The sequence below is a fragment of the Glandiceps talaboti genome, chromosome 2 (genome assembly GCF_964340395.1).
Source record: "Glandiceps talaboti chromosome 2, keGlaTala1.1, whole genome shotgun sequence".
Lineage (NCBI taxonomy): Eukaryota > Metazoa > Hemichordata > Enteropneusta > Spengelidae > Glandiceps > Glandiceps talaboti.
The window spans coordinates 19,675,244-19,702,162 of NC_135550.1; the positions used below are offsets into that span (position 1 = coordinate 19,675,244).

Below are 26,919 nucleotides of genomic sequence, written 5' to 3' on the forward strand. Positions count from 1 at the left end.
GTTTTATTTCTAAAAATAAAATGGGATGAATATAAGGATATAAGAAATTACAGACCTCTTTCATTGTTACCTTTATTTAGGAAAGTTTTCGAGAAGATCGTTTTTAAGAACTTATATAGTCATGTTCCAAGCAATGCTAATGTGATTTCTGATGATCAACAATGTTTTGTTCTTGGGAGAAGCGTTGAGACTAATCTGGTCACCAGGTACACCGATTTTATATCAACTGCGTTCAATAACAAATTACAAACCGATTCAATTTATCTCGATTTTAGTAAAGCGTTTGATTGAATTTCTCACAAATTACTCATTCACAAACTTTCTTCCTTTGGTTATACTGGAAATTGCAGTAGGTGGGTTGATTCATATCTGTCTGATCACTCTCAGAGAACTGTTGTTGAGGGAAGTTTTTCAAAATGGTGCCCAGTTTTTTCTGGTGTGCCTCAGGGGTCTATTATTGGTCCCCTGTTATTTATTTTGTACGTTAATGACTTGTCAGCATGTGCTTATTGAGTGTTTATTCAGTGTGATGATCTCCCAGAAGATATAAAATATCGTAAAATATCTTATGATGTGAGTTTTGAGAATTCGAAGTCTGTAAAATATATATTCTGACAATTTTGCTTGAGAACAGTATCTACAGCATTGAATGAAATGGGATTTACAAATGATGCCACTTTACTTAGTTCTCTGCTGCTGCTGCTGCTGCTGTTGTTGTTGTTGTTGTTGTTGTTGTTGTTGTTGTTGTTGTTTTACTTCTTTGCATGAATGGCAAGGAAATTATCATAAATTATCATTTTAGCACTTTGGTGCTTGAGTATGAGACACACACAATCCTTGTTAATAATTGCATGCTGTTATAGATTAGATATCAAATTTTACCAAACAATCCCGCCTTCCAAAATGTTCCACTTTTGTGTGGTGTTTGAGACCACACAAACCTCTAATCTATCAAATCACGTTAACGCGTCATTTGATGAGTTCTGATTTACAGTAAACTGGAGCAGAAAACCCTCAAATGCTAAGCCTTTTTGACCAGAAATGGGGTTTTACAGACACAGGTGATTTATACAACATTTTACTCAAGACTAAAAACAGAAAAAAATTGTTGAAAACTATATATATATATATATATATATATATATATATATATATATATATATATATATATATATATATATATATATATATATATATATATATATATATATATATATATATATATATATATATATATATATATATATATATATATATATATATATATATATATATATATATATATATATATATATATATATATATATATATATAATGTTGTATATATATCCCTGAGCGCACTCTGCCTTTACTGTGTGTAAAGGCTTATAACAGACAAGTCACTTCGACAGTAAATATTCCATCAGGGGAAAAGGACTACAATTTACATGTAGATATGGGAAAGTGGTATGTTTTCAAAAATTATAATGAAAGCTTTAAACATGTCCTTTGTTAAGTTATTAAAGCATTTGAAAATACTATCAAGTACTGGCAACTGTCCACCCACTGGAAACTGTCCACCCCCGGGTTAATTTAATGGAAGAATCCACTACGAAAGAACGCGAGATCACAAGCAGAACGACATTCAAGATGGCGACGTCCAGTGCGAAGAGTCGCGTGGTGAAAAATAAAGCAACGAAAAAGACACGAAAACGAAAAGAAAACAATGATCCAGCAGACGAATTCAACATAGATGAAGTTCTATACCTAGGCGGAGATGAGGTGGGTTGTTATCATGGTCTTAAACAACTGGAAAACAAATAATTATGCCAGTCTTACCTTACCACGTGTAATATTCACCGTAAACGAAAATGTCGCAATGAAAGACATTTAAACGTACACATGTTACGTGTGTAGAAACAGTGAAAATGTCACCCGTATCTTTTGGACATGTCGATTGATTTATTGTTATCAATAACAAATGTGATGTATATTATGAGATACTAACAGTTCGCCCATAATTGTACTCATTTGCAACATTGACTGACTGAGCACCACACGAATGTAGATTGTATGAACACACACTGTGTATACATTAGCTCTGGAAATATGCTCTCCGAGAACTCTGACAAATCTCCACACCCCTCCGCTGTAATGTATCCTCCCTATAAAAAACGAGAATAAAAGAGTATTTTTAAAAACACCTAGATGAAAATAAATTTATAATGATGATCCAAGCTTGATAAATTAAAACATCGAAATAAACTTTAAATCACTAAATTCAACCTATGTCTTGTCTATTCTGTCATTTCTTTTCTGATATTTGCTCGAACCACAAAATACATGGTGGTGGGAATGACTAGCTCAATATTGCACATGCACACAACTCCCAACGGTGCAGTCAAGTTATCTGTGTTGTGACTCGGCCCTTGGGTGAACTTTAGACAAGAAATGACAGAATAGAGAAGACATAGGTTAAATTTTGTGATTTAAAGTACATTTTTTGCTCTTTTTAGTCATTAACAAGGGGTTTGGTGTGTGTGTGTGGGGGGGGGGGAGGTATTATTGTAACCCGTGCACATGAGGAAAATGTACAATCTCTTGGTTTTTGATTGGGCGGAACCATAGCATAGTGGAACAAAACATTTGTCAGTTCTCGGAGTATACATTTTCAGAACCAAATACAGATGTACCATCAAAGTACACATTAATCACAACGATATTTTGGACAAAATAGATTGATTACTAAGTTGTGTATAAATTATAAAGTCATTATATAATCATGTCAAAAGTTGATTTTCGAATTCTGTCAAATTAATATAATACATACTGTTAAACATACATGTACATTTATTTTTTGTTCCAATCCAAATAATAGGAAGACTTCAAAATGCTGGAATCCATACATGATGGTGAAGCAGGTGATAAAAAACAATTTGACAATGTGAAAGAAGTAAATGAATCAGAATTGAAAGAGTTTATGCAGACACTTGGATTCAATGAGTAAGTGATAACATAGAAGGAAAGAGCTTAGCAGCTTCATTGTTTGTACTTTAAAATCAACAGTAGTCACTCGTAATTATTTATTTACCTAATGTTGTCAGAAATGCAGTCAATGCAGTCAATGCACCGATCTTTGATAAAAAAGTGAAATCTTGTGTTAATGTGATAGTAACAACCAAACTGTAACATTGTTATTTGTGTATTTAGTTTTTGGAAATCTTCAAGAACTCATTTTGTATTCCTCAAACAATCTCATCAGAGTGGCATTTAAACTGAACTCTTGATTCATAGAAGAAATTAAAAATATCATTTTATCAGGAGAGTGTAGAGAGAGACACAAAGAATTGAATGTTATGCATTATTGTTGAATAATCTATGTATATATCAATTCAAACCCAGTGGTGTTGAAGAAATATTAATTCAAAGTACGAGTTACATACATGATGATGTAATACAGACAACATTTTGAAAATGAGCATTTACATTCAAAAACAATATGAATTAATATACAGCTAAAACAGCCAGTGATCACCAGATGACTACAAATAATGATCAAATGCATGACTGTACAAAGTATGCACATTTAATGATCAAAGCTGACCATTGAACAAGTTGAGGTTATCGTTTTACTTGCTAGATACAAACACTTTTTACTACGGAAAACAGCATGATTGTGATTGAAGAGAGTTGTGTTTACTTTAATTTAGCTTTTTAGACTCACATCAATAACAACTAAGCTGTTTTCAGCTGTAAAAGTGTTGTTATCTATCAAGTAAAAGAACAGACCCAAATTCAAAATGATCAATTCTGATCGTATGTTATGTATAGTCTTCTGGCAAATGCTTCCTGTCTTAGCTGTATATGTAATAACAACTGTTGTTGTAATGAGGGCTAACACTTGTTGTATTATGGTGGTAGAAGTACGTACAGTTTGTCAACTTGATTATTATATCACTAGTCTTCAACATAATACAAAAATTTACACTAAAGTAGCAAAAACAAAATGGTTGCCTCAAGCAGTAATTGAATATTCATCTCTTTCGTTATACTCAAGTCAAAGTGAGAAAGAGTCCAAGAATGCCAATAAAATAAAAACATCAAAAATCGAGGAACCCAAAACATCCAATATCAAGGAACCAAAAACATCCAAAATCAAGGAACCAAAAACATCCAAAATCAAGGAACCAAAAGTTAAAACTACAGAATCTTCAGCTAAGAAGAGCAAAGATAAAACTAGTAAAAAGGACAAGGAAAAGAAAAGTGAAAGATTTGTACAACATCCAGAGATAAGCAGTACAAGTAGCGAAGCCTTAGACAAGAATGATGAACCAATAAGAAAGAAATTCCTGGTACAACCTGGTGGAAAATGGTATGACGAAGAGGAGGTGAGTGTAGATGCTTACAGTTTGGATGCCAGAAACACAAAATGAATCAAAATGGTTTGGTAACTGACAGTTACTAACTGTATATCAGTGCTTTGAATACAGTCTTATCTTTGTTTAAGAACACACCAACGCAGTCCTAGCTATTGTAACAAAAAATATTATTTGTCGCCAGCTGAATTTCTTAATCTGTTTTGTAGGTTGAATCAAAGACAACGGTGTCACCCACCCCAACCAAGATTTCATAGAGAATTACAGATCTCCCTGTCATTAGTTTGTTCTTTACTGAATGGATACTCTTTCTTGTAGGTTGAATCAAAGACTTCAGTATCTTCTCCCCCTGATTCAGATGTTGTAGAGAAGTACAGACAAAGGGCAGTGAAGATTTTTGAAGCTGAAGTAGCCTTATATGCAGAAAGTGAGTATCTCAATAACATACTTATCTAAGTCTATTCTGACATACATCTTGTCCGTTATTCATTACCTTATACAACTAAATTCAACCAAGTGTCCAAGTTAACCTGGCTCAAGCTATACTAAAACTACCTATTGGCATTGAGTTTCACTATTTATCACAGTGTAACATTTCACTTCCTGGTGTTGCATTGTAAGCAAATTGTTGACAAGGCCAAAGCTGGCTAGCCTACTAGACACACACATGCATGCACGCACGCGCGCGCGCACACACACACACACACACACACACACACACACACACACACACACACACACACACACACACACACACACACACACAGTAAACTGACAACTTCATTGAAACTGTGAACTCAGTGCATGCTTGGTGTTCTGTGTATGTAACAAGCCATGTGTGAATGTGTAGTGATAGCCAGATTTATGTGATTGAGAATATGTCTTTATATGATTAATGAGGTAGACTTGATTATTTTAAACAGTGGAATTACAAGTGGGTTGTTTTAGCACAGCTTGTGACAGGCAAACTTGGATGGATGATTAGTTGAAAGAATTGTATTGTATTTATGGTATACATGGTTCCTATGATTTGATACATACGTTTAGTGGAACACATTCTATGCAAGATTTTACATTAATCATTTGTTTCATACTTACTAATTTTCGTCTTGTTATGTCTGTCGTGTAGAGAAATCAAATGAAAAAACTACCAGTAACAACTGGATGCAAACAGTGATAAAATCTGGTACGCTCGGAGACAAAATGGCTGCCCTGACTGTAATGATACAAGACAGTTCAATACACAACTTTGGAAAGTTAGATACATTGATAGCTATGACCAAGAAGAAAGGAAGAAGGGAAGCTATCATGGCAATGGAAACATTGAAAGAATTGTGGTTGTCACATTTATTACTTGAAAACAGGAAACTGAAAAGCTTCTCACAGGTACATTTATTCAAATTTGTTATATCCAGCACTTACACATATCACAAGTACCCAACAAAAAATTGTAATGTTAGGTACTTTAAAGGAAGAATGAAACAGAAAGAACTCAGCCCGGTTGTGTACTGTGTCAATTTGTTGCAAAATAATCATCGTCTCTAGTGTGTTTCATCATTGTAGTATTTCCAATTGTCATGTTCCACACCTTTTCGTTGTCAGCAGTGTCTTTGTCCTTTCTATATGTTTTTAAAGTAATGAAACCTTCATAATTTGATGATTAGGTCACAACGTTTGGCAGTAAACCATTATTATTTATTGTTTTTATATTACCAACATGGTTGCAGTTATTTACAGAGATAATCAAATAAAAATGTTTTACGTAGATCTTACATTGTAACTGATTACCTGTACTACTATTGAGTTGAGGCCTCGTGATAAATGAAAGTACATTCTTTTCATTTCTTAGCATCCGTTTGATCAACTGAAGAAATTGAGTCGTACGAAAGAAAAGGCAGGCAGAGACAAGAAGTTACTTTTGTGGTATTTTGAAGAATTATTGAAAAACCGATTTCAGGAATATTTGGAAGCTGTACAGGTAAGATTTAGCGAGATTGTACATTAACTGTAGTGGGAATTGGATCAAGTAAGATACGATTACTGAAGTCCATTTTTCACAATTCTCCAATGAGTGGTATTTATATTGTCTGATAATACGTCAGTGTCCAATTTACTATACAGTTTTACCTTTAACAAATTTACCTTCCATTTCAACAGTTAGTGATTTGTAGTCTTGTCAAGCATAAATTTTATAGTAGAATGTAGTACAGTGTTGCCTTGTTAAAATCCTATGTGAAAGGCTTCATATAAATCGCCATCTTTCCTCAGGTTGTCATGAAACAAGTTGCATTGGAATGAAAACTTACTTGAGAGACACAAGACAAGAACAAGTTTCAGTATTAAACTTTAAAGGCCCAGTGTGAATTCAAATTGAATTTAGGCGTAAAACAGATATCTGGCAGAGATATGGAATAATTTAGTCCCAAATGAAAGATAAAATGACTCCACTGATAACATGAATGTACAAACCTGGAATTGAAACCCCGGCCTTTAATGACCTTTGATCAAAGTCAACAGTGCTAGCTTCAAAATGAGAGTTGTAAGACCTGTTTAATGTAATTTTAAATTCCTGTTATTCTCACTAAAAGAGATTGTGTTAACAGAAGTTGATATCAATTGTTTTTTCATTTTTCTGTTCAATAAGGTATTATCCCATGATACAGTATCTGCTGTAAAGACCAAGGCAATAAGTACGATATATGACCTCCTAGTCAACACACCAGAACAAGAAAAGGTAAGATTAGCCACCCAGGCAATAAGTATAATACATGACCTCATAATAAGCTCACCAGAACAATAAAAGATAAAAATAGCCACCAGGGTAATAAATACAATATATGACCTCCTTCCTGTTCAGCACACTAGAATGAGAAAGGGTAAAAATAGCCATAAAGGTAATAAGTGCAATGTATGACCTGGTTAGCACACTAGAACAAGAAAAGGTGGTAATCTCTACCAAGGCAATATGTACAATATTTGAACGAGCCCATCAGAAGAAAAGGGTAAAAATAACCACCAGGGCAATACGTACAATATTCCCATCATACATACATCATATACACTCAGCACAAGACCTGACAAGTAAATCTACCACATATTTTTAAGATTTCAATTATTAATATTGACTGCTTCTTTTTCAGATTCTTTTATCTCAACTTGTCAATAAACTTGGTGATCCCGACTATAAGATTGCAGCCAAGGTGTCACATCTCTTAGGAAAGTTAGGTAAGTCACATGTTACATGTCACATCTCTTAGGAAAGTTAGGTAAGTCACATGTTACATTTAGTGAAGTTAGGTAAGTCGCATGTCACATCTCTTAGGAAAGTTAGGTAAGTCACAAGTTACACGTAATGAAGTTAAATAAGTCACGTTATATCCAGTGAAGTTAGGTAAGTCACATGTTACATGTAATGAAGTTAGATAATTCACGTTACATCTAGTGAAGTTAGGTAAGTCACATGTTACATGTAATGAAGTTAGATAATTCACGTTACATCTAGTGAAGTTAGGTAAGTCACATGTTACATCTAGTGAAGTTAGGTAAGTCACATGTTACACGTAATGAAGTTAAATAAGTCACACGTTACATCTAGTGAAGTTAGGTAAGTCACATGTTACATCTAGTGAAGTTAGGTAAGTCACATGTTACATCTAGTGAAGTTAGGTAAGTCACATGCTACATGTTAATGAAGTTAGGTGTTAAGCTACATGTCAAATCTCATATATTAGGAAAGTTAGGCAAGTAAGGTATATCACATCTCAACAGGCAAGTTAGGTGTAAAGTCAGTCATATGTTACATCTAATGAAGTTTAAGGTATTTAAAACCACATCACATCTCTCAGGAAAGTTAGGTGAGTCACATGATACATCTAGTAAAGTTAGGTGAGTCACATGACACTTTAAGCTCGGTGAGTCACATGACACACGAGTCGCATGACACATCTAATGAAGTGCAGTGAGTCACATGACACATCTAGTGAAGTTGGGTGTTTAAAGCTACATACATGTATCACATCTCTTAAGAAAGTTATGCAAGTCACATGTTACATCTAGTGAAGTTAGGTATGGCACGTTTCATAAAAAAGCACAAACAACTGTCAATAGTCTAGACTATCATGTTTACAACTTTTTGCCACTTTTACCGATTCTTATGCAACAAAAACAAAATACTCTAAAGATCCCTAACATTATTGTACAACAAATGCAGTTTATTGACTTATGTAAATCTTGCTTGCAAAGTTAATATGAGTGGAAAGATTGCAATCAAGAATGACATAAGAGAATGTATTGAGACAAGTGATGGAAGTAAATATGGACGTATGTAGGTAGTAATTTCAAACATTGATGAATGTGTAATTGTGTTTTGCAGTTGAAATTCATCCTCAGATGAAAGCCATTGTAGCAGGAGAAGTAGAAACAGTACTGTACAGACCAAACATTGGGGTCAAAGCACAGTAAGTATTTGTTTTAAGTTTAACTCTTAAGAAATTCTACTATTTTCAATTCAGGTTTTAGTAATTTTTGTTTGGATTGTAGACAGTGCCCTCTAGTGTTGTACATTAGGTTTTTATTGAAGTTAACATTATTGTTTGTGTATGTAGCTGTGGCCAGCTGTCAAAACAACATTCTTTGGTTTCTTGTCTGTATTAATGATATAAACCTAATTTAAGTTATTGTTTGTTTATGCAACCTTTGTCTCAGTCTAGACATCATCCCCTCTTCTCTGTGTCCTGCCCTGGTGATTGTCCCCCACATTTATAACAGAAAATCAAATCTATCATGTGTACATAACCTCTGTCAAACGTCTAGACAGTGCCCCCTTGTGTCCTGCCCCAGTGACTGTCCCTCACATTTGCAATACAAAATCAAATTTATTATGTGTACATAATCTTTGACTTTAGACTAGACAGCGCCCCCTTGTGTCCTGCCCTGGTGTTTGACCCCCATATTTGTAATGCAAAATCAAATTTATTATGCGTACATAACCTTTGTCATGAGTCCAGGCATAGACTTGAACCCATCAATTCAGTTGCCATGGGAGACCGTTATCATTATGTACATTCATTTTGACTTTGACAGTCAATCCCTGATGCTACCTCTAGCAAAGAGTTGGTCTATTTGTAGTCCTCTGTGACAAGCATAACGATAGGCCAGATATATATTGTACCCAGGTGTACTGTAAATTAACACTACACTAATTAACAAATGATACAAGGTGACAATGAGGGTAGAACAAAGTACATTCACATTGTATATCACACCAGTTTTTTCAGACATTTGTCTGCAATTGATGGGACATTGAAGCTAAAGAGGGACATTTTTCAGAATGATTTTTATCCCAACTTTTGCCACAATTCATGCCTAGCATGTCTATGATAACTGATTCTACATTCATCCATTATCTGTTAGTCTTTGTAAAACCAATCAAGGGTACCTGGACTTTAAGATTTACACTCCAGATGTTAGGGTCATTTTCCTGATTTGGATGTACGTATTTTAGTCATGTTAATTTGAATTTTGTTTTATTTTACACAGATACTATGCGATATGTTTCTTGAATCAGTTTGTACTAAGTCATGAAGAGCCAGAACTAGCTACAAAGTTGATAACAATCTATTTCTCATTCTTCAGGGTAAGTCGTCATTTAGGTTTTACTGTTCTCTCCCCCCAACCCCACTCCCACACCTCATTACTACAATCATTAACTATCTGTCATTACTTGCCATTTTGACAACTTTGTAAATTTGTTTACTGTGTTTACTGTGAATTGAATTGTTTTTTGTCACCATTGAAATGATACTGCCAGAGATATGTGTATAAGCTCCGCAGGGATTGTTGTACACATTATGAAGCTCACTGTCTTGTTTGACAAGTTGGTGATTGCTTTTAATAATCAAATAAAATCTTCACCTGGACAACTTCATTATTTTACCTGAAGCCTAATAGTAGAGGTTCATAATCAAACAAAGCTATGGTAAATGAGTATAAAAGTAGCTTGAAACTTCTACTCGTTGCACACCTTAGTGGATTTTTTATAAGAAATTTGATTCAATTTTAAAATAACACTAACAATTCTAAAGAATAAAAGTGAAATGTGTTGAAACTATCCACCCTTCTACTCAAATAGTGTCAACGTTTAGTCCAAAACTTTGGAATGGCAAGATTTTTGTGATACTGCCCTCTATGGCAGGTATTCTTATAAAAGACGAAGGCACTACCCCCAGTAGTACTAGGTAGTGGTATTACGGTAAGGTGGGGGAATTGCTAGAAGGCTGAATCATGCATTGTGAAAGCAACCATTGTCAGCATGAATCACACTTGATGATGAAATGATGGCTACAAATGTTTCTTGATTGAATAATTTATTATAAAGAAATGTAACAATGAACAAAATAATATATGATTTCAGACATTTGTTAAAAAGAAAGAAGTGGATGGTAAAATGTTGAGTGCACTTCTAACTGGAGTTAACAGGGCATATCCATATGCTAAAGGTAAGGGCAATGTAGTCTTCAGTTAGAAAGTTGTGTGTAAAGCCATGAGTTTATGTGAAATAAATATTGGTGAAAGAAATACAGAATTATGAATGAAGCTGTTTTTTGAGTATGCAGTGAGATGACATAGTTACGGGTTGTTGTCAGATCACAGAAATACAGATATGAAGGTATCCTAGTGGCAATGGACTTGTATGATAGTTTGACAAAATAAATGAAAATTTCGGGTTGTCAATTTATTTCAAGGCTCAATTTCAGATTAGTATTAAACCTTAGGCCTGAAAAACAGTTGTCTACAGAGGTATAGCAAGTGTTGGTCTTGAGCAAAGGAATGATCGTATCTACTTGTAAGTGTAACTCCACTGATAAAATAACACTGGTGCAAGAACCTGGGATTGAAACCCTGGACTTTAAACACACAACAGGGGGTATATAAAGGGGATTATTGGGTAATACATGCACATGCAGGAAAGTCAAATTGACATAAATGCACAAATCTTGTTTTCACCATTTTTCTTTCCCTACGAAATATGTGTCACTGACTTTTTTGAATGCCCAAAGATTACAAATTTATATAAACAAAATTTGACATTTGTGTTATTGGTGTTATCATACCTCCATAGTGTCATAGAGCATAAAATCTGTGGAAACAGATCCTAAACCTGAAGTCGGCCATTTTGTTCCCTGGGTGACTCTGTTATAGCTTTTTGCTACATCATAGTGTGTAAGTTTTGCTGAGTGGTTATGGTAATATTACAAAGGTGAAAATGATAAATATATAAGGAACAAGAGATTCCAACCAAAATGCTTCCACAGAAAGTGTTACATCAGCAGACACACAAACAAGATGTGAATGGATGGTTGGCAAACATGTTATCGCATACTGATTAAACCTAATCAGTATGCAATGGACTGTTTATTTGGTGTGATAATTTCCCAGAAGTTAAACAACTGGCAGTTGTCCTATACTATGGCAATTGCCTTTGGATCAGTTATCCCGTCGACAATCATGGAACTTTGAACTGCCTTCTCTGTTTTATGCTCCATGGTTTGAACATTGTTTCTTTGAATAACCCCCCACTACCACCACCACCACCACCATTAAAAGCCTGACTTGTATTCTATTGATATATTGGTATAGATCAGACTTTAATAGATTTGGTAATCCAATCTTGTCACCATATGTTGTTTGATATATTCTGGTATGCTTTGTCATGCTGTATCCATACACTTATACTGTTGTAATACAAATTTTTCAGATTTGATGTTCCCCGTATGGTGGCCATATGTTGTACGACTGTTGTGCTATTCTCTATGCCACTAATACCAATCAGATGTGTATCAAATTAGGAAAGCTTCAATCTCTTTCTATTTTTGACATGACTTTACTGCAGTAGCAGTAACACTGATATGATAAAAGCCATGTTTAATTTGAGTATTCAATATGGCCGCCATATGTCGTTTGACGTGATGTCATTTGATTTGTTTTTGTTGTAGTAAACGATGACAAGATCAATGAACAGATGAATACAATATTTCGTGTCATACACATAGCACCATTCAATACAGGGTTATTAGCACTGATGTTACTCTTCCAAGTTATGGATGCAAGGTGAGTTTACAGGTCGTGTGTTATTAATGCTACATTTCATCACAGTCAGCTTCGTTGCCAAATTTTAGAATTTTCACGTTCAGTTTCTTCATGGCCTACAGATATATGTAGGCCATGATTATTTCTAATTCCCGATTCCAATTTCGATTTCATGTTGTTGGTAAAAAGTTGAACTTGTCAAATCCAATGAATTTCAGCCATGTAGCAAGTTATATACAAGATCCACATGTACCAATGATTACTTGTCACCAGTGTGTGCACGTACAGTTGGTATTTGCACTGATGGTACAGTAGGGAAAACATTATTGCATACCTGTATGCATATGAATGCATAAACATTTCACTATGGGCACAAAATTCCAAAGAATAATTAATAACAGTAAATGTTATGGAATTGAGTGTTAAGCTATAGGATATGATGGGTTATGTGTAGGGTGGGTTAGGGGGTTACACAGATGATACAACACAGATCAATACCAGATATCAAAACAACTCATGGGCCATAATTAGAATATGGAGTTCAGTCCATATGATGCTAAGGTGAAATAAGTCATCCATGTGTGGGTTTACAGAGAAAGAGGATACCTTGTAGATTCACAGTGTTTAAGTAAAAACTTGGATGTTAAAAAAGATACAATGCATTGTTTTCATTCACTTTCACTTATAAGTTGTAGCTGTAACTGACTCCCTGTAGCGTAGTGATTAACACTCAGGATTAGCAGTCAGGAGGTCATGGGTTCAAATCCCACTGGAAAGGGGGGATTTTTCTGTGACCTACCCAAACCCAGGGTGAGTGTTCTACAGACTCAATGGGTAGGCTGTATCATTCAGCCGTGTCCCACTCACAAGATGAGTGCAAATTTGGGGGGGACTCCCAGAGTAATGACTTGTAAAGTCGGGGATGATTACTCACATGGAGCCTGCAGGTACTATGTTTGCCGGGCATGGGTGACTCTGGGATAGCCTGTGGACCGACTGGAAAAGCCTTGACAGTTCCAGAACAACGTGATATACATGTAGAGTATGCAACATAGTCCTGTCACGTAGTCCCAAACCTGAATGGATCTCTGTAGCATTATGTGATTGTGTGTATATGTTAGTATAATAGAAAATATGCTGGGAGCAATTCCCAGCACAAAACTTTTATAAATTAAAAAAAAAAGAAGAAAAAAAGTTGTAACTGGCATCAATCCAAACCTAGGTGGAAGTGACATACAGGCCTCACCAGACCACTGCCATTGAATGTGTTGTTAAGTGTTTCCATTGTTACTGTAATTGTAGAACAATAGAAACAGTCAATAAGCCCACGTGTCACTTCCGAAAAAGTTCATATCAATGCCAACTTTGCACTAATAATTGAAAGTGAATGAAACCAACAAATTTTATTCTAATTTAACATCCAAGATTTTATTAAACAAAGTGAAATTAGTGAAATTTACACAGTAGGCATTCCCTCTAAACAGAAAAGTTTATTCTATTACATAAGATACAGTATTTCTTCAGACAACATAAAACTGTCAGAATTATGTCTCCCAAATAATGTGTCTGTTTGTCCTGGTCAATACCATATTTACATGTTATCGTTTTAGGCAATCAATGTCCGATAGATATTACATGGCTTTGTACAAGAAACTAACAGACCCAGAACTAAAGAACTCGCCAAGACAACCTATGTTTCTCAATCTTCTCTACAAATCCCTCAAAGCCGACATGGTTCTCAGAAGAATCAAGGTAAGTCATTGTCAGGTTGGCAAAGCCTACATGGGCTCTCCAGGGAAACTGATAAATGTGTACATCATTGTCAGGTTGGCAAATCCTACATGGGGTCTCCAGGGAAACTGTTAATGTGTACATTAAATATCCAAGTAATATAAACCGAAAGAGACATTGGAATCCAAATGAGGTTACAGATATACTGGGGGTAGTATGTAGCAAACAATGAAAACCCTGACTGATGATGAAGTTGTGGCCCGAACAATGAATCTAGACTATTTGTATTTCAATGTAAAGAATGAGGGTCATGGCTGTGTAGAGAAGCTGCAAAGCTGCAAGCTTTCCTGTTTGTCAGTGGGACATTGTTCTCTGTGCTGGATATGTTCCTGCACCTGTTAAAAAATGGTGATGGGAAATATATAATGGTGAGAGAACAATCACCAATTATTATGTACAGGTAATGTTTTCACTATTGTAATAAATGTAATAGTTATGTATAGGATGATATAACATTGTGTTTCTCTATTTTTCTATAGCCATAATATCAAACTTATTTCTCCATTTTTTTTTTGACATTTATCAAAAGTTATTTTTTTCCATCTTCCTGTAGGCATTCATTAAACGTCTCCTACAGATCTGTAGTTGCCAACCACCTACATTTATTTGTGGAGCTTTGTTTCTGACATCAGAAATCTTCAGAGCAAAAGATGGACTCAGATCATTGTCTCATCTTGCCAATGTAAGTTGATTATGTATATTTATATTCAATCTTACAGTGCCTGTGAAATTGTTATCAACCCTTACCCCAAATATGTTCAGAATACCCCACTACAAAAGGAATATATCTTCATAACATGTGACATTTTGCACATATACCCATACTAAAAATTAGCTAAATTGATCAAAAAATGTGATTATCACTCTCATTTCTTCATGTGAGATTGTGTTCATCTTACACTCCTTTACATTTTATTTTGATTATGTTATCTTTTGCTGATTGCCATATCTGATATTTTGAATGACCCAAACCCTACAGCTTTTATTAATTGCTATGATGTATGTGAAATAAGAGGAAACAAGTCAAAGATGTTAGAGCACAGAAAATTACTGTACCACCTAGACACCATGTAGAAATAGCAATCCTTTGATTTCTTGGTTGACACTATTCTACTCTACACACTACACACTACACACGCATAGACCTGTCGGTGGTTCCAAGATGCATTGTGTGTCTCACCATACAGTGTCATGTATTGTGTATGTGCTAAGGGGTTTGCACATGCTACACAGGGGGATAGGTTGATTGCCCTGTTCTATTTGGACTCACTAGCAGGAGATAAAATGCTATGTACAGATACTGAGAAGTAGAAAATGACAGATTCTATCACTGTAAATTTGAATTATTTCAATATGATTTTGTCAATAAAACGTTCAATAATGGGACAACCAAAAACATTGTTTCAATAATGGTGATTTTGTTGACAGGAGTCTGATGATGAAGAGGAGAAGTTTAAAGATGTAGAGACAGAAAGTGATAAAGAAGACACTGTGGATGCATCAGATTCAGAGAAACCTGTCATGTCATCATGGGTACATCATAAAATATCACAAGGTTTGTATTATATGATTTTAGGTGTGTTTTTGTCAGATACATATTGTATTGAATCTACTTATGCTTGACTGCTTGTTACAATATCTGACTCTTGTGAAAGTTGGTGTGTTTGGTATAGTTTTATCATGATTTTATCTTGTATTGTATTGTAATGTATTGTGTTGTAGTGTATTGTGTTATAGTGTATTGTATTGTATTAAAGTGTATTGTACTGCATTGCATTGTATTGTACGTTTACTTTTGTTTTGTTACTTGTTTTCATGTTTTTAACAATACCAAGACACAATCATATTTGAAATTATAGTTATTTTTGTAAATAAATAAATAAATAAATAAATAAATAAAGTAATCTGATCTCATCTAATGAATCTGTTTGTATACAACCAAATCAAAAGATATGTAATGAAACTCGTATTCTGACATTCTCCTCACCAAAACATCATAAAATTGATGGAAAGAACTGTATGACAGTTTGGGAAAACAAAATGTCACAGTACATAACAGAAGTGTGTACTATTACAGTAGGTGAATGCTTTAGTTTACACATGCAGGGCCTAATACTAGATTATGTGGACAGGGTTTGAAAACGATTTTACCATAGTCCACTAAGTGTTCATTGGTTTCACTTTCAGCAACATCAGATGAGAAATCACATTATGACTCGCAGAGTAGGAATCCATTGTACTGTGGAGCAGAACATAGTATACTATGGGAATTAGAAAAGGTAAGTTATTTGTGGCAACATCACAAGGCATTAGTGTGTTTTTATGTGTTTGCAGATGAAGCAATCTGTCCTGTATGGTATGTGTCTTCCTCTGTCACTCTCTATGTCAGACGATACACTTCTTCTTTCTGCAACTCCAGTAAATAAAGACAGTTTCATAAACTTTGGGTTCTTGAGAATCATTTTATGATTTAACATCACACGTTTTCACAATTGCCAAGAAAAAGCAAATTGAAAATTATTTGACATTCACTGGCCTAGCAGTGGTCCAGCATTGCCTCATGGGAGTTAACAGACATACATATGTATTAGATGAATAATGAATATTCATGACTATTTATTTGAAGGTGATAAGCACTTATGAGTCATGAATATTCATTGTCCATCTGATATATATACATGCCTGCTGACTTTCATGAAACAACACTGGATCAGTGCTAAAACAGTCACAGAACAATGAATGTGAAACATGATTCAATTTGATGTTTCTTGGCAATCATGCAAAATTTATGTGATGTAAAATCATGAATTGACTCTCCAGAACTGAACTCAAAGTTTACGAAGAAGTCTTTATTTCCTGGAGTGGTGTTCCCCATTAATAATACCAAATGTGGAAACATGTATGGCTGGGTTTGATGTTTTTTGATAGAACTGTAGGATATTTAAGGTGTGAATGAGATCGGTATACTTGGTTAGAATGAAATAGGAATATAAACTACACTGTGTACTATTTGCAAAGTTAGAATTTGAGACATAGTGCTGAGATGGCAGCTGATTTGTTTCATTCAGAGGTTATATCAAATGTTACAACTTGAAAGTAACACAGGGCAATAATTTTTAAATCCTTCCAAGACATGTATAAATATAAATGATATATTTACTCACTGAGTCAGTTTTATCAAACTTTATTTAACTGTGACTTGCTGCAATGTGCTTATTTCTATGTATGTTTTAAATCCAACTTTGTATTTACCTGTGAGAGAGATGAAACTGATATGAACATATGATGTCAACCATGATATTTACTCACTGAGTCAGTTTTAGCGAACTTTATTTAACTGTGACCTGCCAAAATGTATTTATTTCTAGATTATTCATGTAAAGTTTAAAATTTAAGTCCAAGTTTACATTGTACCTGTTAGAGGGTGAACTGATATGAACATATGATGAGGCCAAATAAAAAATGTTGTTTTGGTTCCAGTTACCCGACCCCACCTAGTTTTTCACGCCGACCCTAAACTTTTTTTTACATATTCGAGGAAAAAGATAATAAAATCACGAAAATCGTGAAGTCTCGCAAGAAATAGCAGGTGCGGAAACTGACATCAACTTTAAAATATAATATAAAACTATTCTTCCAATCTGTAATGGCTGTACATCTGATCTGAAGAAATAAACAATACACAGACCATTTGGAAAACAATGGAAAACCTGAACTAGACACTCACACATGAAAAAAAATATAATACTAAAATAAACTAAAAAATCTACCTACCCCACCTATTTTACAATTGAATGTAATCGGAACCACACAAACTTTTTTTTACGCCTGATATTTTATTACCCAACATTTTATCAAACTGTGACTCAGCATACTCTGTTCACTTCTTGACTATGTGTGTTCAATCAAAGTTTACATTTTACCCAGGAGAGGGCCAACTGATATGAACATATGTGTTTATCAAGGAGTGTGATGTCATCATTCAACAGACAGTAAAACAATGCAGTCTACTGCTAATACCAAAATAGATTGAATCATATTTTATTCATCTGTGCGTTAGAGAATTAATAAATTTCGGATTATTTTAGCACATTTTAATATTGCTGATAACTGTATATACCCATAGGATATCATAGAGAGTAACGTTTGTGTTGTATATATTACTCAGATATTACAGCATGTCAACTTAGGAACTCACCAGACAAATTTATTGTTTCGATTTTTCCATAAGTGTAATATTTTGGTACAACTTTGACCTGATTTGCGATATTTCATCGTTTTGTTTATGCTTTAGTTGGCAGGTCATTACCACCCGTCGGTGGCACACTTTGCACAAACAATATTGAATGAGGAGTTTGTTGATTACACTGGGAATCCCTTGCAAGATTTCACTTTGATGAGGTTTCTTGATAGGTTTGTCTACAGAAATCCCAAGAAAGTACCGTCAGGTAAGTTGGAACCAGTCTGTCAATTTGTCACAATGATAGAAAAAAGGAACGATTTAATGTCATGCAAATTAGCATGTGAACTAGATTCATTCCTTGGTTTACTTTAGCCTTGTAAATATGTACCTGGTAGGACATGGGGATGTGATAGAATAAATCCACTTTTGAAAACTTAGTGTAACAAAAATTGTAAGGCCTCCAGAGAGTTGAGAATTGTACAACAGGTTTGATTATTTTACAAATACTTTTAGCACAGCATTGATGATGCAAAACTGTGAATATTAAATGAATATTACTATTTCAATACATCTGTTCAAAAATCATAAAGCATAAATTGGCCATATATTTTTTTTTCAACCACATTGAGTAAATAAACTCAAATATATCAAATGCTGACTACATCTGATCATGTGACTGTCATGTGACTCAGAACTGGCAAATGCTCAGTCTCATAAATTCAAATTATGACTGGATTACAAAGCAAGAATAGAAGGAATGTTTTTTATAACAGTAGTACAAATAAGGGACAAGCAATATAATCCTGTGTATTCATCTGTTATAAAAGTATTTCAAACGTTTGCCAGGAGTCCATGATTATGTATGGATTTACAAATAAAGCATATTATCTTTTGAAATTATTTAGTAGATAAAATGTAAAGTACGAATTTCTGGTATCTATATCCATTTATAAATGTATCTGAAGAATATATGTGATATGTATAATGATAATCTAGGAGAAAGAGTGTACTAAAGCTTAACACCATAGACTTGGGGTTGTATTGTGACCATTTTATGGTCATGGAGGCCATTCCCAGATGAAGATGGCTGTCAGTCGTCGCAATATTGGAAATCTCTGATATTGCAGTGTACTGTTTTTAGTTGATAATCTAGTCACAATGCTCCCTGTAAACTTTTGATAAGTAAAACATGCAGAGAACAGTAAATCACTGAAAGTAGGCACATGTACCTAAACTTGTTTATAATGTTATGTACCATATGCAAATAAGTTTACTTGAACTAATCTTTGGATGCACATTAACGATTGATTTGTTTTCCAAACTATTTTCAGAGAAATCATCAGTAATGCAGCCCAAGTCTAAAACATTTCATTTACAAAGCCGTCAGACGTTAGCCGTCAATAGTGATTTATTTATCAAGAAATCAGAGCAAGATATCCCTCTGGATCAGCTATTCTTCCACAGGTACATGATATGTTATTATCTGTTTGAAGACCTTTGTAGCTACGTGCTACCTCTGGTGCATGTGTACTGTACTCTTAGGGTACTTAATATTTCATTTGTTTCTCATTTTATTGTATCTGTCTAACAAATATGTTAGACTGTTTAGATGTGTGATAGCACTCCTGTGATAATGTTTTGTTTCTTCTGATAGTAATAATTATAGCAATTTATATACTTTTGCCACCAGCCTGTGGTACAAATAATTTTCAAACAAATGTATATCACCAGAGAAATGAAAGTGAGCTGTAAATCTTGTACAAGATTTTTATCTTTGGTTCTGTTGGTAGTATAAATTTAAAGATCATATCTTCACAGACACCACAGAGAGATAAGACTGTAGTGATTACTCTCTGTTTATCCATTTGTCTGTCAGAGGATGTATGTATGCGATACATAGCGTGATTGGAAACAGACCTGATACAAACCAAATAGGATACATCATATTGTACCTATGTGTATCACTTTATTTCACAACCTGATCAAATTTCGTTCATTGTAATCATCTTTGTCAGTGATATTAATTGTTCAAGGCTTTAGCACAGGAAAACATTTTCAACATCGTGCACATTGCTTCAACACTACTGCGGCCAAGATGAGTCAGTGCTGCTGCAGTGATAGTGTGCAGCGATGAAATTTAGTGCTGCATGTCATGATGAAATTCTGCAGCACTGTGTGCAGTACTGAATTTCATTGCTGTGTGTAGTGCTGAATTTTGCCACTGCTTGCAGAATTAAATTTCACCACTGCACCCAGTGCTGAATGTCATTGCTTTGTGCAGGGCTGCTGCAGCTCATTGCTGTCATAAGATGGCTGCATATGGAAATGACTGTATTTTAAAAAATATGTAAAAACTTGTTCCTTCTAGATTATCAAAAATTTGTTTTTCTGATAACTCAAACTTAGACAGCAATTCCAAATAGTGTGTCTACAACAAAGGTTTGGTACTTTCAAAAAAAGTACACAAAAATTACAATGTCTTTCATGTAAATGTTGCCATAGCAACATCTCAGGGTATTTCTCTTGGCTCATTCAGTACAATATAACTTTCAAATACAGCACCCTATCACATGTCTACTCTGTGTAACAATGTGATCAAACTTTATTTATTATTCAGATATTTTAGTAAGAAAGAAGAAAACAAACAAAAAAAGAAGAAAGGTGATGTGGCAGACTTGGATAGTGATGCATCAAGTGTTAGTGATGTGGAATTTGATGATTATTTAGGTGAGTTTAGACGTTGAACTACAACTACAAAACTAAATCAACACTTGATAATGTAGTAACTTTGACCAAAACCATGTTGAGCGAGTAAGAGAGAGAAGATAATGAACGTGTTGTTGGTCCATTGGAAAGATATTTTTCTTTCTTTCTATCGTATTATAATACCCTAATGGTGTCTATATTTCTTTGAGATATGTAACCTATTATATCATGCACTAGCCAAGTTGAACAAAATATATGGAATATATGCTCTGGTAGTTCTATGTCACGATAATCTATGTCATGGCAACACGTGTGTACGTTACTTTGCTGTTTTCGGAATATGAGTCAAAACTTTCAAAATTGCCATTAATTTCCCTGATTTTTCTTTTTTGATATTAGTGGTGCTGGTATAATTATGTTATTTTCCCAATATTTTCCTTCATTCAGCCGGAAAATACTTGTGACCTAAGGGTTGTCACTACTCGTCTATCGACTCGTAATGACAAAGACCCTCTATTTATACAATTTTGAAATCTCTGGATCTCTCTTAATTCTTTACTTTCTTGGAAAATTTATCATATTTTGAAGTTGCTGAAAAAATTAATACTTTTTCACAGAATTATGATAGAGAACAACAATGTGTATTGTCTTTCTGTTTCAGATTGTTTTGAGAAGGGAGAAGTCGATATTGATGAAGATGTTGATTTTGCAAGGTGAGTTTGTAACTTAGTTTTTATAATCTTTTCATTTCTAAAGTTGAGATGCTGTATTTGAATTGAATCTTGCCAAGATTGACATTTATTCAAATACCTTTGAACATCCTTGGAATTATCAAATGATTATAATTGTTGAAGAGTTGTTCATTGATACTGAAAAATGATAAATGGTCACTCTTTCTGTTTCTTTAATACTTGATTATTTTCCAAAACACATCTATGACTCGATAAATGTTTTCTGCTGCAAGTAGATTTGTGTGTAGTAGCTATCCGTACAAAGTATAGTATGTGTAGAGTTGGCGATTTTATACTAGTTCTATCGCAGTAGATTATCAGAAACTTATTTTACCTTAGGTTGACAACCATACTTCTACTTTATGGATAACCCCGTCTTTATTATGTGTCATCCATTTTGTTCCACAGTGAAAAAAACTTGAGATAAAATGTACACAGTCCAATAAAATGATTGATAGCTGTCATTTTGGGAATAACTCTTTTGTAAGATAAGCCTAAGAATACTGAATGTGTAGAAAATCTGTGATGATGTTGTGATGTTTTGTTCCACAGTGAGTTTAGTCGTAATAAAGGGAGAATGAGTACAGATGTCTATATCACATGTCATCCATTTTGTTCCATAGTGAGTTTAGTCGAAGTAAAGGCAGAAAGAATAAGAAGAAAGGTGATGCTGATGATGATAGTGATGAGAGTGAGGATCTTGAAGACCCTGATCTTGATGATGACAGTGACCTTGATTTTGGTGCAGAATTTGACATGGATGACGATGATGATGAACTTGATGAAGAAAATTTTGGTGATGAAGAATCTGAGGAGGAGGAGGAGGAGATTAAGGGTATGTTGAAGTCTATAATGACATTATCACTAGTCTGACTTCGTCACAGCTTTTGTCTGACTTTGTCACAGATTGTGTCTGACTACATCACAGATTTTGTCTGACTACATCACAGATTTTGTCTGACTATATCACAGATTTTGTCTGACTACATCACAGATTTTGTCTGACTACATCACAGATTTTGTCTGACTACATCACAGAGTTAATCTGACTACATCACAGAGTTTGTCTGACTACATCACAGAGTTTGTCTGACTACATCACAGATTTTGTCTGACTACATCACAGATTTTGTCTGACTACATCACAGATTTTGTCTGACTACATCACAGAGTTTGTCTGACTACATCATAAAAAAGAGTGATATGTCCAATCATACCATGACTTCTACATGTTGATTTTACAGGCCTTTGATTCCAGCCAAGTCTTTGTTCTGTTTTTGGTACACAACAAAGCTACAAAGTGTAGGACACTAAATATCTCAAATATGTCACTTGTATTTTGTCAATCTGTTGGTTTGTATATTCCTAATGTCATTTGTTATTATATTGGAGTTAACTAAAACAGCAATTTCATGTCTATTTCAGTGAAGGCACCAAAGAAGTCCAAGACAGGTAAAGGCAAAACAAAGGCATCGGCTGGACACTTTGCAATGGACTCTGATGATGAAGGAGACATGACAGCTACTCCATCTCAAGGAAAGAGGAAAAATAGAAAACAGGGAAAAGGTCAGAAAAAGAAGACAAAAACCAGTGGAGATTTACATAATACAGCAGAAGAGGTAGGAGTGATTGTGTCATGCAGTTTTGTGATATATCGAAATGTTGACAACTGTTGTTGTTTTTATTTGCCTGTGTCATGTAATGGTGAACAACTAAAATTTGAAATGTCAATAATTGTTTGTTTGTAATATATTACTGTTGGTGGTCAAGCAGTTTGTGGTTGAAGTTGTCAGTTGCCAAGCAGTTAGCTTGTGTACCTCTTTTTGGCAATCTGGGTTCAAATAAGCCCACCAGGTCTGTATTTTAGAACTATGATTCTCAGTTTGACCCTCCTGAAGAACGCAGGTTTTCTCTAGTACGCCGGTTTCCTTCTGCTTTAGCAGTCTGTTAATGCTAATGTACTGCACAAATGATGGCCATATCTTAATAGTTTGATTAATGAAATATATTATTATTATTATTGCAAGTCATCTTGACTGTGTTTATGTCTATTTCATACTAATGATATTGACACAATCCATTGTCTGTTCTCTTCCACACAGTTTGGTAGTATGATGGATGAAAACATTGGTTCTAAGTTTGATAATATGGGTCTTAATGCTATGGCAAACAGAGACAAAGCAGGTACGTGTTTCTTTGTTCACATTCATTCAATGTAAGAATGATCTGTAAATATTTGCCCCTGAAGAGAAAAACTTATTGGTTCAAGAACGACATGTAAACATTTGGGGAAATGTTGATTTTATTATGAGTTCAATATTTACCATGAAGATAGTAGTATAATAATGTCAGTTTTTATATAGCACTTTTTCCCAGTGTTCGATGTTGATGTAAGTAAAAGCAGCGGAACAACAAGAAACTGTTAGTTATCAGGAACATGTTATAGAATTGATAAAAAGATAGAATATCTCCAGATTTTGTGCAATACTTTTGGTATGATTTGAAAAAAATTCCAGCTTCATTGGAATACACACTTAATCTACCAAGGATGTGATGATTTCAAATGCATATAAAAATGCTGTGTTTTACAATCTTACGATTCACCTGGTTTTGATACTTCTTGCTTATTGTATAGTAATTTTCATGGTTGAGTGGCTATCAATGTCACCATGTGTATAGATTTGTACCACTGAAGATCAATCTGAATTCTTCTAATATGTCTCTCCAACTAACTATCAATTGGGGAAGCAGTCATTACTTTCATTAATGTGTAATATCAAGTGTGTGCTTCTTGATGCATGTCTGTCCTTCACAACTGGTGTTTTATCGTCCATAAAGTCATAAATCTAATGTTTACAAAATAGGTAGTGCATTGACAAGGCCAACATCACTGTGTAACTCATTAAATAACAGTAAATAAAGACTGTTTAGCACGCTAGAAATTAACAGTAAGTTAGAGGGTTTTGCATCTCATGAAATATCGTTAAGTTAGAGTTTCCAGCTGCTCAGGAGATAAAGTATAGTATAGTCTTTCTTTATTCCAATAAACGGAACATACCTCTGTTTATCCCCGAAGGAGGGTTACATAAATACATAAGAACGAATAAAGGAGATCACTTGAGCCAAAAGCCAAAAGGTCATGTGATAAAAATCGGTTAGAGTGCCTACTAGCACCAGTGTACCCTCTAATGATTGCCAAATTTTGTTGTTGTGAGTCAAAATGAGAAAAACTGGCATTTCTTGTGAGTCGCCACATAGTAAGAGATAGGGAACACCAAATTTTGGTGTCACTTGAAATTCAGTGCATCAAATTGGCTTAGAGGGCACACTGCCTAGCACCATCAGATAACAGTATGTTGAAGTGTCAAATTCATGAATTTGAAATAACATTAGGTTAGAGTGTCCAGCTTCTCAGGAAATAACAGTAAGTTAGCAAGTCTAGCAAATGAAATAACATTTAGGTTATAGCATAGACAGTTACTGTGTCCTGCATCCCATGAAATAAGAGTAAGTTAGAGTGTCTTGCATCATGATACAACAGTAGGTTAGAGTGTCTTGCATCATGAAATAACAGTAAGTTAGAGTGTCTCGCATCATGAAATAACAGTAGGTTAGAGTGTCTTGTATCATGATACAACAGTAGGTTAGAGTGTCTTGTATCGTGATATAACAGTAGGTTGAAGTGTCCAGCAACTTGTGAAATAACAGTAGGTTAGAGTGTCTTGCATCATGAAATAACAGTAGGTTAGAGTGTCTTGCATCATGAAATAACAGTAGGTTAGAGAGTCTTGCATCATGATACAACAGGAGATTAGAGTGTCTTGTATTGTGATATAACAGTAGGTTGAAGTGTCCAGCAATGTGTGAAATAACAGTAGGTTAGAGAGTCTTGCATCATGAAATATCAGCAAGTTAGGAGCCTAGTAATTCACGACAAGTCACTGCTTATGACCCAACAGTAAACCACAGTGCCTGGCAACTGGTAAAATGATAGCAACTTATGATGTCCAGCAACTCATCAAATTACAATAATACAGTCTGTCAACACAGCTGTGTCATTGGTTGACATCTCATAGAAATATGATAATTCTTTATCATATACAAATTATTTATTAATTTCAATCTTGAGGGCAGAGTAATGTAAAATGTCAATGATTTGAAGTGTCCAGATAAGAGTGTGTCTATTAAACCCCAGCAGTACATGAAACTGTCCTTGTCAGTAGAAATCTCTAGATGATGCAACATCTATAATGCAGTCTGTCACGTAACAGTTCTTAGAAGGCTCAGTAACAAACTACAGATGTTACAGACAGGTCAAATGTTTTGCACTGTGAGCTTGGCCTTCTAAATCAAAGTAGAAAGACATACGAATGTGTCAGTATTAGTGCCAGGACAGACTTACAATGTATACCTGCCCCAAAGCAGTGAAACAAACCAGGTTTTAGCTGTGACACAAGGGATTTCACTCCAGTTACTCAAAGTGATTACTTACCTAGTCACCCATTAATATCCATTGCGCCTCAACCCATTTTCTCACTACTATAGCATTAACAGAAACAACTACCATAGAGCTGTGACGCAATGTCTGTTAAAACATTTACTTTGTGGAAAAAAAAGTCAAAATTAATGTTAGTGATGAAACACATGACGTAAAACAGAATAATGTATTTGGGATGTCTTTTTTCAGATGCCAAACAACTTAAGTGGGAAATGGCACGAGATCTGTGGGTGAGAGATGCTGATTTCCGAAGTAAGAAGAAAGCTCGAAGAGCTTTCAAGACAAAAGGAAAATTCAGACCAAAAAATCAGAAAAAGACAAATTTCAAAAGAAAATAATGAAGTATCAAATCAGAAGATAAATATTTTATTGTTGTTTTCTTTCATTCAATAAAATTCATATATTAAAATACTGTATTACAGTTGTATAAACATCTATTAGCTTGTCAGTATAACTGAAACAAATGCTGTGTGCTTGCTAGAATGTGTAGTGTATTCAAGTCACCTATAAATACCAAATTAGACAGGCTGTAACAGGAAGATGGCTTTAGTGAAACTTATTTTGGAA

At 34.5% G+C, this 26,919-nt stretch overlaps 1 protein-coding gene across 1 annotated transcript; it reads left to right on the forward strand.

Moving 5' to 3' along the window:
- Positions 1-1,629: 1,629 nt before the first annotated feature.
- LOC144445314 (CCAAT/enhancer-binding protein zeta-like) lies at positions 1,630-26,704 on the forward strand. The gene is made up of 24 exons (XM_078134856.1): positions 1,630-1,761; positions 2,858-2,982; positions 4,037-4,367; positions 4,674-4,782; positions 5,485-5,741; positions 6,205-6,333; positions 7,000-7,089; positions 7,496-7,580; positions 8,728-8,812; positions 9,894-9,990; positions 10,768-10,852; positions 12,350-12,464; positions 14,054-14,195; positions 14,788-14,916; positions 15,663-15,789; positions 16,422-16,513; positions 18,529-18,682; positions 19,749-19,881; positions 21,035-21,144; positions 21,785-21,836; positions 22,478-22,689; positions 23,280-23,473; positions 23,957-24,038; positions 26,542-26,704. The coding sequence occupies exons 1-24, from the start codon at positions 1,630-1,632 to the stop codon at positions 26,688-26,690; spliced, it is 3,216 nt and encodes a 1,071-aa protein (XP_077990982.1). The 3' UTR covers positions 26,691-26,704.
- The last annotated feature ends 215 nt before the right edge of the window (positions 26,705-26,919 follow it).